This window comes from Eptesicus fuscus, chromosome 16 (assembly GCF_027574615.1).
Source record: "Eptesicus fuscus isolate TK198812 chromosome 16, DD_ASM_mEF_20220401, whole genome shotgun sequence".
NCBI classification, from domain to species: Eukaryota; Metazoa; Chordata; class Mammalia; order Chiroptera; family Vespertilionidae; genus Eptesicus; species Eptesicus fuscus.
The window spans coordinates 43,169,005-43,181,834 of record NC_072488.1 but is presented as its reverse complement, the minus strand read 5'-3'; the positions used below and the strand labels follow the sequence as shown (position 1 = coordinate 43,181,834).

The following is a 12,830-nucleotide window of genomic DNA, read 5'->3' as shown; positions in this document are numbered from 1 at the left end:
TCACTCACATGTGGAGTCTAATGAACAAAATAAACTGTTGAACAAAATAGGTCTAGAGACAAAATAGATCATAGAAGCATGGAACAGACTGCAGAATCTCAGAGGGAAGGCGGAGGTAGGTGGGTGGGTGGGTGGAAAGAGATCAACCAAAAACTTGTATGCATATATGCATAACCCATGGACACGGACAACAGGGTGGTAGCAGGGGGCAGGGGCAGGCTAGAAGGGGTCAATGAGGGAAAAGGGGGATATATGTAATACTTTCAACAATATGTTTTAAAAGAAAACAAGCCCAAGAACACACCTAGTAATTTAGTAAGGGATACAGGTGGTATTTCCAAATGTAGGGAAAAAACTATTCAATATACAGTATAGTGTTAGTATCACCAAAGGATGATTTTTAAAAAAATAATGTTAGCTCCTTTCCTTATACACTAAGGAAAAATATAACAGATTTGGCTACATAGAATTTTTAAATTTCTGTTCATCAATAACTATTAAATGGTAAAATAAAGCTGACAAAAATTAATCCGCATAAATGATGGGAGAAAGTTAACATCCATACACATACAGAACTCTTATAAAACAATGAGAAAAAGACAAACATACCACCAGAAATTTGGACAAGAACATGAACATACAATTTATAACAGAATGTAATAGAATAAAGTATATAAATATATTTAATTATTAAAATATTTTTAAATTTGCCCCGACCGGTGTGGCTCAGTGGTTGAGTGTCGACCTATGAACCAGGAGGTCACGGTTCGATTCTCCTGGTTGCAGGCTCAATCTCCAGTGTGGGGCATGCAGGAGGCAGCCGATCAATGATTCTCTGTCATCAATGATGTTTCTATCTCTCTCTCCCCCTCCCTTCCTCTCTGAAATCAATAAAAAAATAAAATATAAATAAAATATTTTTAAATTTGCATTGGTCAACTTTATCAGTTTTCAATGAAATGAAAACCAAGGCAACAATGAAATTCACCCATCAAATTAACAAAGTTCTGTTTTAATTTCATTATTTTGCTCTGTGTTGGTGAAGGTGCAGCAAAAAAAAAAAAAAAAAAAAAACAACTTCTGCAAGTGATTAGAATGTAAATCAGTCCAATCTTTTTGAAAGGCAATTTTGATATATACCAAAAGCTTTAGAATGTTCAAATCCTTTGACACAGCAATTCCACTGCTAGGCATTCCTCCAGAAGGAAAATTGTGAATTGAATAAAGAGTCAGCTACAAAAATATTCAATATAAAGTCAGTTGTTTATAATGTGGAAAAATTAGAAAATACCTAAACAATTCAACATTAGCTAGTTAACATGGATTTTGGTACATTCATATGTGGAACATGTGTATCCATTTAGAATTATATTGTAGAAGAATATTTAACAACAAGAATAAACATCTATGCTGTATTGCCAAGTGATAGAAAGCAATGTTCAAAGCAATGGAAAATTTTTTCAAAACAATGTTTTTCATGTATATAGGTACATACACATGCATGTATGTGTATGTATACACATACATGCATGTAGGTGCACATACATACATACATATAGAAAGGTCCCAGAATACCAAGTTAGTTCTTATCTGGATAGAGGGTAAGCTGGATACAAGGTAGGCTTATGGGTAATTTCATGGGTAAATGTTATAATCTTCTTTCAGATGGTTTCTTTAACATTTTACAAAATGACCATGGTCTACTCTTTAACAGACCAATGAAACTTATTTCAAAAGAGACGCTGCGAGAGCACAGTCGGCCAATACCGAACCCCTGGGTGGTGTGGTGCCGCCCCCATGTTATCTGCAGGAGTGAGCTGTCCTCTCTATCCCATCGGAGGTGCATCCCACCCTCCTCGGGTGGAGAATCCTAAGTGTCCATAAGCCCATCTCTCGTTGGTCAGAGCTTGGGAAATGGGCAGCAAAGACTTAGCATCTTCCCTTTTCTGCAAACTCTCAAAACCAGAGGTGTAAGATGGGCAGGGGTGGAACGAGGGAGAGCATGGGGTACTAGAGGGCAGAACAGAGGGGGCGGGGGGGCTTACCTTCTATTTCTCCTCCGGGGGCAGAGATCTTCGACATACTCAGGTAGGTGGTGGCCACGATGTCATTGTGGGTAAGGCGGTCCCTAGAACAGGGGACAGAGAGGGCCTGAACAGGGGGAGACTGAAGACACAGCCCACCCAGCAGGAAATGGCTTTGGTTGTCCATCCTTAGGGGTCCCAGTCTTCACACTGGGTATTTCACTGAAGCCTGGTAATCCAGGGAAGAAGAAACTGGGAATAAAGTGTTGCTCAAGCCTCCTCAGGTGGAAACTAGTCCGTTTCACAACCATCAGCACCATTATCAAGCCAACACCGGGCTGCCAGCCTGGATGTCCGTGGCGACACTTCAGGTGACAGGGAGGCTGCTCAGGGAGCCAGACCCCCCCAGACCCTGGGAGAGCCAGGGGCCAGGAGCTCAAGAAATATCCAGACCCAGGAGAAAACCAAGTAACCAGGAAGACACTACCTCCAAGACCACGGTCTTCAATTAGCCAACACAAATGCACTATTCCTTTTTGTGCGTGGGGAGAGGGGAGATTTGAATACATTTTAATTGATTTCAGAGAGGAAAGGAGAGGGAGAGAGAGAAAGAAACATCAATGATGAGAGAGAATCATTGATCAGCTGCCTCCTGCACGCTCTCCACTGGGGATCGAGCCCACAGCCCAGGCATGTGTCCTGACGGGGAATCAAACTGTAACCTCCTGGTTCATATGTCGATGCTCAACCATGGAGCCACGCCGGCTGGGCCACTATTCCTTTTTGTACCTGACTTTCTGTGTGACAACACACTTTTAACCTCCTTTATCCCTCAGGATCCTCACAACGGCCTTAAAACTGAGACTTAGAACCAGGAAGGTCCTTGTCCAAGGTCAGCCTGGGGAGGAAGGGCAGAGCCAGAACCCAGGCCTGATGTCCTGTCTCCTGCTCCGTGAGCCATCGGGGCCGGTCCTGCTTCCCAGGAGGGAGGCTTCTCTCCTCCCAACCAGCATAGGGGACTGCGGTACGAGTTCAAGGAGACTTACTGATTGGTGAACCCATTAGCCAACCATGTCCTGGGCAGACCCACACCTGCCCCTTTGGTGAGAATACAGAGTAATAGCTGGCATTTACTGAGCGCCTGCTGAAAGCCAAGCACTTGCTAAAGCCATCACGGGACCCAGCTCATGCCCGCACAGCAGCCCTATAAGGTAGGAACTACCATCAGCTCCAACCTCAGATGAGAAAGCTGAGGTTTAGAAGATTAAGTAATTTGTCAAGATGGCAAAGCTGGCGTTTGAGCGGGCTATGCCCGACATTTGATTACAGCAACCTGCTGCTTCCCCGTCAGGCTACACCAGGGTCTCTCAGTCCAGTGATTTGGACCCCAGGGGACACTTGGCAATGTCTGAGGCATTTTTGGTATTGGGGGGGGGGGGGAGGCTGTAGAGAGAGGCCCCGGTTGTTGCTAAACATCCCACAATGCATGATACAGTCTCCCACGTAAAAGAGTTTTCTGGCCCAACTATCATCGTGCTGAGGCTGAGAAACGCTGGGCTGAGCAAGAGCTATCTCCTTCTGGAAGTTTCCAGGGTGCATTTTCCCTGGGTTTTGTTTTTTTTTTTTTTTAATTTTTGTAGCCTGAGGCCCTCTCTCCCTGCTTCCCGTCCTTTGGCCCTGGGCGCTTCAGGCCATGATACACAGTCCCACGTGACAGACACCTGGGCCTGGTGACGTTTTCCTCTTTTCAATCTAAACCCCATCCGGGCTGCTCCCTTCCTTCCTCTTCATATTTCCCGGGAGGGGGTTAAGCTTGGTTTTAACTTTTCCCACCAGGGCGGCAGCTACACTAGGAAGAGTGGGTTGCCGGCACTCGTCTTTATCACTTGTCCCGGTGAACAGTGCTGACATAACCTGGAAAGTTAAAATTCCCTTTTTACAACGGGATTATTGACACCAGATCACCGACAGTCGGGGGCGCTTTTAAACTGCCTCCACGACCAGCCGGGCACGTGGAGGGGAACCCATGGTCTGACCTGAACCTGCTGAGGAGGCAAAGAGAAGGGGAAGAGGAGTTTTGTTTTTAAGGGGGCCGGAGCGGGGTAATTTGGAGGGTTTTATTGTTTAAGGAAAAAGAAATTCTTAAAGAATCGAATGGAAGTTTAAGTTACAGAGAAAAGGCCATATGGACTAGATCCTATCTCCAGGACTCAGGTAGGAACACAAGTTGATCTGCGTTTTCTGGGAAGAAAGCACTGCTCTGGATAGGAACTTACAGCAGCAGAATGCTTTCTGGCCAGAAGTCGGGTTTTGGGGCTTGGGGTTGCTTTTGGAAAATACAGCAAGTCTGAAAATAGACTCACAATAAAAATGCCACTCCGACCCAAACCAGAGACGCAACCACCGGATTCCGTAATGTGTTTGGATTGTACAGTACGCCGATGCCTTCGACACAGCTCACCGGGGCTCAGGCAGGGCCTGCCCCACGCACACGGGACCACCGTCCCATGGACACCCACGCACACATGCATCCACACGCACAGACACAGGCATTCACGTGCACAGCCGCGCACAGCCCATCGCCCCAGGCAACACAACGCACACACATGCGCACACGTGCGGCGAGCTAAGATGAAGAGATCATCTGTGGACATAAAGCATGTCTCCCCCCAAACCGCTTCCCCACGGAACATACCGGCGGTCAGGGCCCCAGAGGCCTCTCCCTCCCCGCCCTCCTGGCTGCTCCCTTCCTCTCCTCTAATTCTCACAAGCTGTTTGCTTTGGGCCCGGGGAACTGGCAACGCACGGTAATGGCTCTGTGGCCTGGGGGTTTTCCCCAGTCTCTCATTATCCTCCTGCTGGGGGTGCCCTGGGCCTGAGACCAAAGGACAACACACTGGGAACCGCACAGCCAAGGCTTTTGGGGGCAGAGAAAGGACAACTCTCTCTGTTTGGAAAGGCTGGTGTATGGAAGGTCCTGGAGACCAGGGTATGGACCTCTAAGGGCCCTCAGGGGTGGGAGAGACCCCCTCCACACAGCAGGAGGCAGCACGGCCACTGGTTACATGTGGGCTTTGGGAGCAGCCCGGCCTCAGCTGCTCCCAGCTGTCACCTAACGCAGATTACTCCATCTCTGCAAACCTTCCTCCTCACCTGTAAAGAAGGAGTCAAGCCCTAGCTGGCTTGGCTCAGTGGATAGAGCATCAGTCCACGGATTGAAGGGTCCCGGGTTCGATTCTGGGCCATGGCAGTACCTCAGTTGCAGGCCCAATCCCTGGCCCTGGTCAGGGCACGTGCGGGAGACAACCAATTGATGTGTCTCTCTCTCATCGATGTTTCTCTCTTTGTCCTTCCCCCGTCCCTTCCACCCTCTCTAAAACTGGGGAAAATACCCTCGGGTGAGGATTAACACACAAAAAAGCGAGTCAAGCTGAAGGTCAGGTGAGATTGTGCGTGTAACGTGTTTGCTGGGCACGGCCTGGCGGATAGTAGGTGCTCAACAAGTGGTAGATGCCATTCCTTTTCCAACATGCCCGTGTGGCCACTGCCCTCACCTGCTGCAGGCCCCCAGAGGCACCCCCTGCTTGGACAACCCTGCCACTTCTCAGCATGGGGCCCTCCCACCCATTCTACCTGCCCAGGGGGCATCGCAGCCTACCCCGCCAGCAGCTCTGCTGTTTCAGCCTCCTTGCCTTTGCTTATGACCCCTCTTTACTGGAATGCCCGCATCAAAACCCCACCTCCTCCAGGAGGCCTTCCTGTCCCCTCCTGACCTCAGGAAGCTTAGGCTCCTGGAATCCTCCCAGTCCTACCTGGCTGCCCTCCTATCTGCCTCTGAGCAGGGCTACGAGTAAGCTTCCCAAGAACGGCCCACACCCTCTCCTCCTCTGCCTCCCCCAGAGGAGGCTGGGTCACCCAAAACACACATCCCACTGCGTGCAGATTGAACGGAAGGACCCAGGGACCCCTGAGGACAGCCACTCTGAGGACAGCTCCCTCTAAGGACTGCGGCGCAGAACTCACCAGTCCATGATGCGAATCCTCATTTTCTCACACATGGAGGGAAACTATAGAGGGAAGAGATACATGTTGGTGTGGAGTCCTTCTGAAGAACCAGGAGTCTGGGATGCGGGTGGGGTGCTGGGGAGGCCAGGAGCCTGGGGCCCCCGGGTGGGCCCCCGAGGGCCGAGGCTCACCATGGCAGGCACCGTGATGCTCTGGTTCCACTGAGGGTTGGCCGTCTTCTCCAGGATTTTGCTGCAGAGCTAGAAGACACAGAGGCTGATGGGGCGCCGAGGGGACTCTGGAGCCCCTTGGGGACCACCAGCCCAGCCAGCCGCCGTTCTCTGTCATACTGGGCAGAAGGCCCTGTGTGGTGGGCTCAGACACAGGGAATCTTTGCAGAGACAAAGCTCTGTGGTAGGTCAAACCCAGGTCCGGGGAATAGATTGCCTGAATGCCACCACCCTTCACTCTCAGTCTGTATTTCTGGCTGGAATTCCCCCTCTCCTACCTCCCATTATGGTCATAACCCTGAATGTGGGGCCCCTGAGTCCAGCCTGGCTTTCCCAAGGGCCCATCACCTGCCCCTTTGGAAGACTGTGAGCCCTAGGAGTTTAGAGTTGGGGGGAGGAGAAGTGGATAAGAGAGCTAAAGGGCCAGGCCAGGGCCATGCACCAGCATCTGAGAGTGAGAAGAAAATTAAGTGAATATACACACCCCAGAAGCCACAGTCTGCCTCAGATTAAGCCCTGCTCTTAAGACCTGGCTTTCCACAAACACGAAACCTAGCGGAGTGGAAATCGGACCCAACCATTAGCTCCAGTGCTCTGCTCTGCCCTTGGGTTCCCTGAGGCAGCACCAGGCCCCTCAGCCAGCTCAGGGCACCCTGTGTCCACACGGGGACGACAGGTCAAGGCTCAATTTCAGAGCTATAGATCCTGGTAGGTTTGCATGTTCTAACAGTAATAGTTTGCATGTTCATAGTAAAATGCTTTCTTCAGAGCATTTACTATGGGCCCTGCAGTGCATGAGCATTTTACATGCATTATCTCATTTAGCTGACCTAGATCCGGGGTTTCGGTCCCTTCATGTGACGATGGTGCAGCCAAGACTGCCTCTATCCTTGGTCCACCCAGTGCCAGCCCCTGTCCCCACCCTCCTCACCTCCCAGTGAGAAGGGCCCAGGCTGAGGCTGGGCAGGGATGGGTACCAGGATCCGGCCCTGTGTGATCCAAAGGAAAGAAGAGAGCCCTACCATCTGGCAAAACAATAGGCAGCATGGGACACAGTTCTCAGGAATGGGTTCCACAGGGTTGTAAAGCACAAAAAAAAGATGCTCAACCTCCCTTGTAATGCAAGAAGCACAAATCGAAGTAATGAAATACCATTTCTCATCCATCGATTTGTTTTGTAAACATCTCTAAAGCCTGGCAGTCTTCTATTGGCGGGGCTTTGAGGGACGCTCGACCCCTACAATTGGCTACTATCAAAATCACAAATGCAAACACCCTTCAACCTACCCGTTCTACTGCTAGACATTTATCCTAGAGAAACACCCGCACATGTGCAGAATGGCATCCGTATGAGGTTATTTACAGCCATGTGGCTTCTACTGGTGAGGATGTGGAATAACGCATGTTAAAGGACTGGTTGAATAAATGATGGCCCATCCCCACGATGGAGTACCGTGCCGCTCTAAAAAGAATGAGGGCTGCTCTGTTACCAAACAACCTCCAAGTTACCTTGTTAGTTGAAAAGCTAAATACTGGGGATGTCACCTGTAACACGTAGACTACAGTTAACACTGCTGAATGGTACATTTGAAAGCTGTTAGGTGAGTAGATCGTAAGGATTCTCATCACAAGGAAAAAAAGCATTGTTTTCTTTAGCGGGTCTCTATATGAAATGATGGATGTCAACCAAACTTATGATCATCATTTCACAATGTAAGTCACGTCATTATGCTGTATGCCTCAAATTTATATCTCAATAAAACTGGGGGGGGATTAAAAAGCAAGGGGCAGGATAGTATAATGTGCAAACGTTTGTATAAAAAGGGTAAAAGCTAAGAATTTATGGTCAGATGTGCTTGCATTTGCAGAATAAAGCCAGGATGATGGGAGGAAGCTAACTGCAGTGCTTTCACCTGCAGGGGAGGGAAGAAATGCCGGACTATCAGGTGAGGGCTGAGCAAGAAGGAGAGCTTTCATGATGGATGGTAGAGATAGATGATACATAGATAGATAGATAGATAGATAGATAGATAGATAGATAGATAGATGGATGGACGGACGGACGGACGGACGGACGGACAGACAGACAGACAGACAGACAGATAGATAGATAGATAGATAGATAGATAGATAGATAGATAGATGATAGATAGATAGATGGATGGATGGATGGATGGATGGATGGATGGATCGATGGATGGATGGATGGATGGATAGATAGATAGATAGATAGATAGATAGATAGATAGATGATAGATAGGATAGGTAGATAGATAGATAGGTAGATAGATGATAGATGGATAGATAGATAGATAGATAGATAGATAGATAGATATATGGATGGATAGATGGATAGATAGATAGATAGATGTAATAAATGTACTACCTAATTCAAAAATTAGATGAACAAAATTTTAAAAGGAAAAGAAAGGACTCTCTAATGGTTAGAGTCTAACCAGACACAGCCGAGAGACCCTGCCAGCACGGTGCCTCAGCCCCCTGGAGCAAGAAGGCCAGGTTTGTCCCTACACTCCCAGGAGCGATGCAGGGGTGACGGACCTCCGCCACATCAAGGGAAGCACTTCCACTTGGCTGCCCTGGCCGCCAATGGGGTAACAGCTGGTCCCATGGCCACACCCAGGCCAGCACTGCCTCTGGCCCTAAAGTCCCCAACATCCTTCCCCACCCTTTCCACTCCCCACACACTCAGCCGAGGCAGCACCAAGCTTTTCCTCCTCCTTCGCTCCCCTAAGCCTTAAAAAAAAAAAAAAAAAAACTCTTTTACTGGATGATGGAGTATAATTAGTACAAACGTTCTGGAGGGCTTCTTGGCCACCTTTATCAAATACTTAAAAATAAGCATGCCTTCTGACCCGGGTCTAGAAACTTCCCTATGGAAAGCAATCAGAGTGTGAAGATTCCAGTACACTGATTTATCACAGCATTGTTCATAAAAAAAGGAAAACTACAGCAACAAAACTTATCCAAAAATAGGTTAATATTATGTTACATTCATTTAATGGAACAGTATGCAGTCACTAAGAAATTGTTTTCAAAGGCTATTTAGTAACCTAAGGAAATGGGAGATAAGGAACGCAGTGTACCAGACTGCACAGGTACAGTTGATTCTCACTATGGGTGGTAGTTAGGCGTTCTTTAGTTCACCAAGAACACAGAATTAGCGAGTGCTGACCCATTGCTCCAGGGGAAATGCAGGGTTAGGCTCCTGCCAGCCTCTGTCACAACATTCGTGCCAACTAATCAATACATAACTTTGTGTTCCGCGTGTTTCTGTTTAAAGACACCTTATTTAATAAATCTTGCTGATTCCTTAACATTGAATTCATGGTCAACAGCACAATCCCTCACGCTGGAATGAAGCATTTCTAACATAGATTTTCTCCATAAGGCATGTCACAGCCTTCCTGCACTTAGGAACACTGGAAAGCAATTCAGCACTAGCCGGGACTGTTTTAAACAGTGAAATCGCCAATAAAATGCGAAAAACATGACACCACGTAGGCCAAGAAGGGACACTTCTTTGCAGGCTGAGAGCTGAAGCAGGAAGGCAGAGCCTCTGTTGCATTGTTCCAACTCGGCTGGCAACGTGCAAGCTAGCCAGCCCCAATTCGTCACCACCAGCACCGTGAGTACTGGCTTTGCAGTTACAAATACATTTTAGCGAGAAGGCGAACTTGCAAATACAGAGTCTGCAAATAATGAAAATCAACTGTAACTGGATCTAACTTTTTTCCAGGGATGGAGTGGGGGTAGAGCCAACAGGAGGAGTGAGAAATGCAGAGAGGATAACATGGCACAAATGTTAACAGTAGTTGTCTCCAGGGTACCGTGGGGTACAGAAATACAGTTATTCTTTTGTTTGTTTTCCTTGGGTTTCTCTGATTATTTTCACTTTTTTTTTTTTTTACAATTAATAAGTTTTATTCTTGCATTTAGAAAAAAAGGTTGCTTTAAAGTTTCCTGCTCTGCCCTCAAAGTATCTACACACACACTCACACACACATCTCTCTCTATCTCTATCTCTATCTATATCTCTATCTCTATCTCTATCGCTATCGCTATATCTCTATCTCTCTCATACTCCCCTAGTAGCTCAGCCAAATCAGGTAAGCTTCACATCTTAGATAATAGTGCCATCAAGTGTCTATAAGAGGAAATGCAAAGAGTACCCAGCTGAGATGGGTGGGTACACAGAGAGGACAAAACCCCAGGTCGGTTCAGATTAGGCTGCAATTAATGAGAAAAAATGACACACAAGCTGAGAGAGAGAGAGAGAGAGAGAGAGAGAGAGAGAGAGAGAGACAGGCAGAATGAGACAGGCAGTGAAGGGAGCAGAGAGTGTGGGGGAGGCCAGGACGAGGTGACTGTGGGGAGAGAGGAGCATAGAAGCCTGGGAGCCCCCAGGCTAAAGCTTTCAAGAGGGAAGGTCTCAACTGGCTCCTCCGTGATAAGCCCCTTCCTTCTAGAGGGAAAGTGCAGGGTGCAGCTTCTCACACCAGCCCAGCTCCCAATCGGCTTTACCTACACCAGGTTCCCTACCTCCATCACCACCCTCAGACATTTGCACCTGCCTAGAAGAAGAGCCCAGGGCCAGCCAAGGAGAAGACCTAGGGAGATAAAGGTACTGACAGGGACCCAGGAGCAGCCAGGAGCCAAAGACAGGTTGGTCTTGGCTGTAACCATCATCAGAGCATCCTACCATCCCTAGGAATGTGGAATAAAACCATCTCAGGAGGTTCCGATCCATCTAATTGGAAAAATTGGTCCCAGTCCTTAGATGAGGTGTCCTGCAAGACTGTCCAGCATCCTTCCTGCCTTCTTGCCCCAGTGTCCATGAAGGCCGGAAGAGGCCATCAGAACATGACCCCAAGCCCAAACCCAAACTGCACTTGGGTAAGGACCCGCAGTGAGCATTTACCCCGACTACGAACGAGTTTACAGTCTGAGTTACCTCTCCCACGTACATGTGCATTGAGACCCTGTGTTAGACTAGAGGTGGAGGAGCCAGCTGGAAGGGGTTCCCAATGGCCAACTTCAGGACGGCTCCTACATCCCCACAATAATGACTGATTTGAACACACAGAATTATGGAAATCTGCCATTTGCAATCCCAAGAACATGTTCAGGCAAGGAGGTCAGAGGTTGCAGGAAAACAGGATATCCACACAGCGCCAAGACATCACCCACAGATTACCTGCAAACTACTAAGAGGAGCGTGTGCTTTGGCTAGGGAGAGATCTGGAAACAACACCGTAACTAAGTCATCAAACAATCAACACCGACCTTGGGACAAGCTGGCATTATCGCTTCCTGGAGTGATGCAATCTGATGTATGGAACATCCCCTATGACACGTTACTGCCAAAGTATTTCATCTGAATCTAATCTGGTCTCCAGACCTAACTTCCAGTTTACAGGAAACACACGGGCCAGGGGAACAAGTCAAACAACACCAAAAGGAAACAATGAGACAAATCCAGATCATAACAAATGGCCTGGGCTCTTCAAAATGTCAACGTCATGGAGTGAGAAAAATGGGGTGGGGCGGTGTGAAAGACGCTTATAGGAGAGACTACAGAGGTATAACCACCAAATGCAAAGCACGAATTCCATTTGGGGGATAATCAGAGAAAATCCTTATATATACTGGTATCTAAGAATATTAAAAAATAATGATTAATTCCCTAGATGTGTGGCAGTAACACAGTCATAGTAGGGGATTTTAACACCCCATTGACATCAATGGATAGATCTTCCAGACAGAAAATCAACTAGGAAATGGTGGCATTAAGTGACACACTAAAAATTAGGTGGATTTGGGAACGCAGATCGGTGCAGCCACTGTGGAAAGCAGTATGGAATTACCTCAAAAAATTAAAAATGGAACTGCCCTATGACCCAGCGATTCCACTTCTGGGGATTTATCCGAAGGAACCTGAAACACTGATTCAAAAGAATATATGCACCCCTCTGTTCATTGCAGCGTTGGGGTGAGGGGTGAGTATCTCTTTAGAGAGAAAGTAAATGCCACAAAAGGTTAACAATTGTTTAACCTAAGTGGAGCCCATGTCAGTGGGCAAATGTTCACTAAACCATTATTTCCAACTTTTCTTTAGGTTTTAAAACATTAAAGAGAAAAAATGTCTATTATTTATACATAAGAAAAAAAGCTAGAAATATATCCACTGAACATGAACTTTGCATAGTGCTCTATGGGTAATTTTATTTACTTTTTTCTATATTTTTTCAAAATTCCTTGATAAACATGTGCATCAATAACAAAAGCAGGTAGTCTGAACATCAGTTAGACGGTGAAGGAAATATGCATATGCAGGGCCTTCCCCAGGTCTGAAATCACACCTGGACCTCAGCAGTGAGCCCCACCCCACCCCAGGCTCCATCCCCAGACCTCAGGGCTCCCTTTGGTGGTGGGATGGACATGCAGACCCTGTGAATGAATCTAAGAAGAGATGACGGGAAAGGAAAATTGCAAAGTGCTGTGAATGGGAACCCACACCACCTCCATCACCGCCCTTGCCTTTTAGTGTTTA

The 12,830-nt window shown here is 47.4% G+C and overlaps 1 protein-coding gene across 15 annotated transcripts in view; it reads right to left on the bottom strand.

Moving 5' to 3' along the window:
* Positions 1 to 12,830, bottom strand: part of DYSF (dysferlin) — a 207,542-nt gene that overhangs the window by 117,563 nt on the left and 77,149 nt on the right. For all 15 annotated transcript variants that reach the window (XM_054728122.1, XM_008147464.3, XM_008147462.3 and 12 more), the window contains 3 exons: positions 6,221 to 6,289; positions 6,048 to 6,091; positions 2,046 to 2,128 (listed from right to left, as the gene is read on the bottom strand). In XM_054728122.1, coding sequence (XP_054584097.1) covers positions 2,046 to 2,128; positions 6,048 to 6,091; positions 6,221 to 6,289 — 196 coding nt within the window. The remainder of the gene's footprint in view (positions 1 to 2,045; positions 2,129 to 6,047; positions 6,092 to 6,220; positions 6,290 to 12,830) is intronic.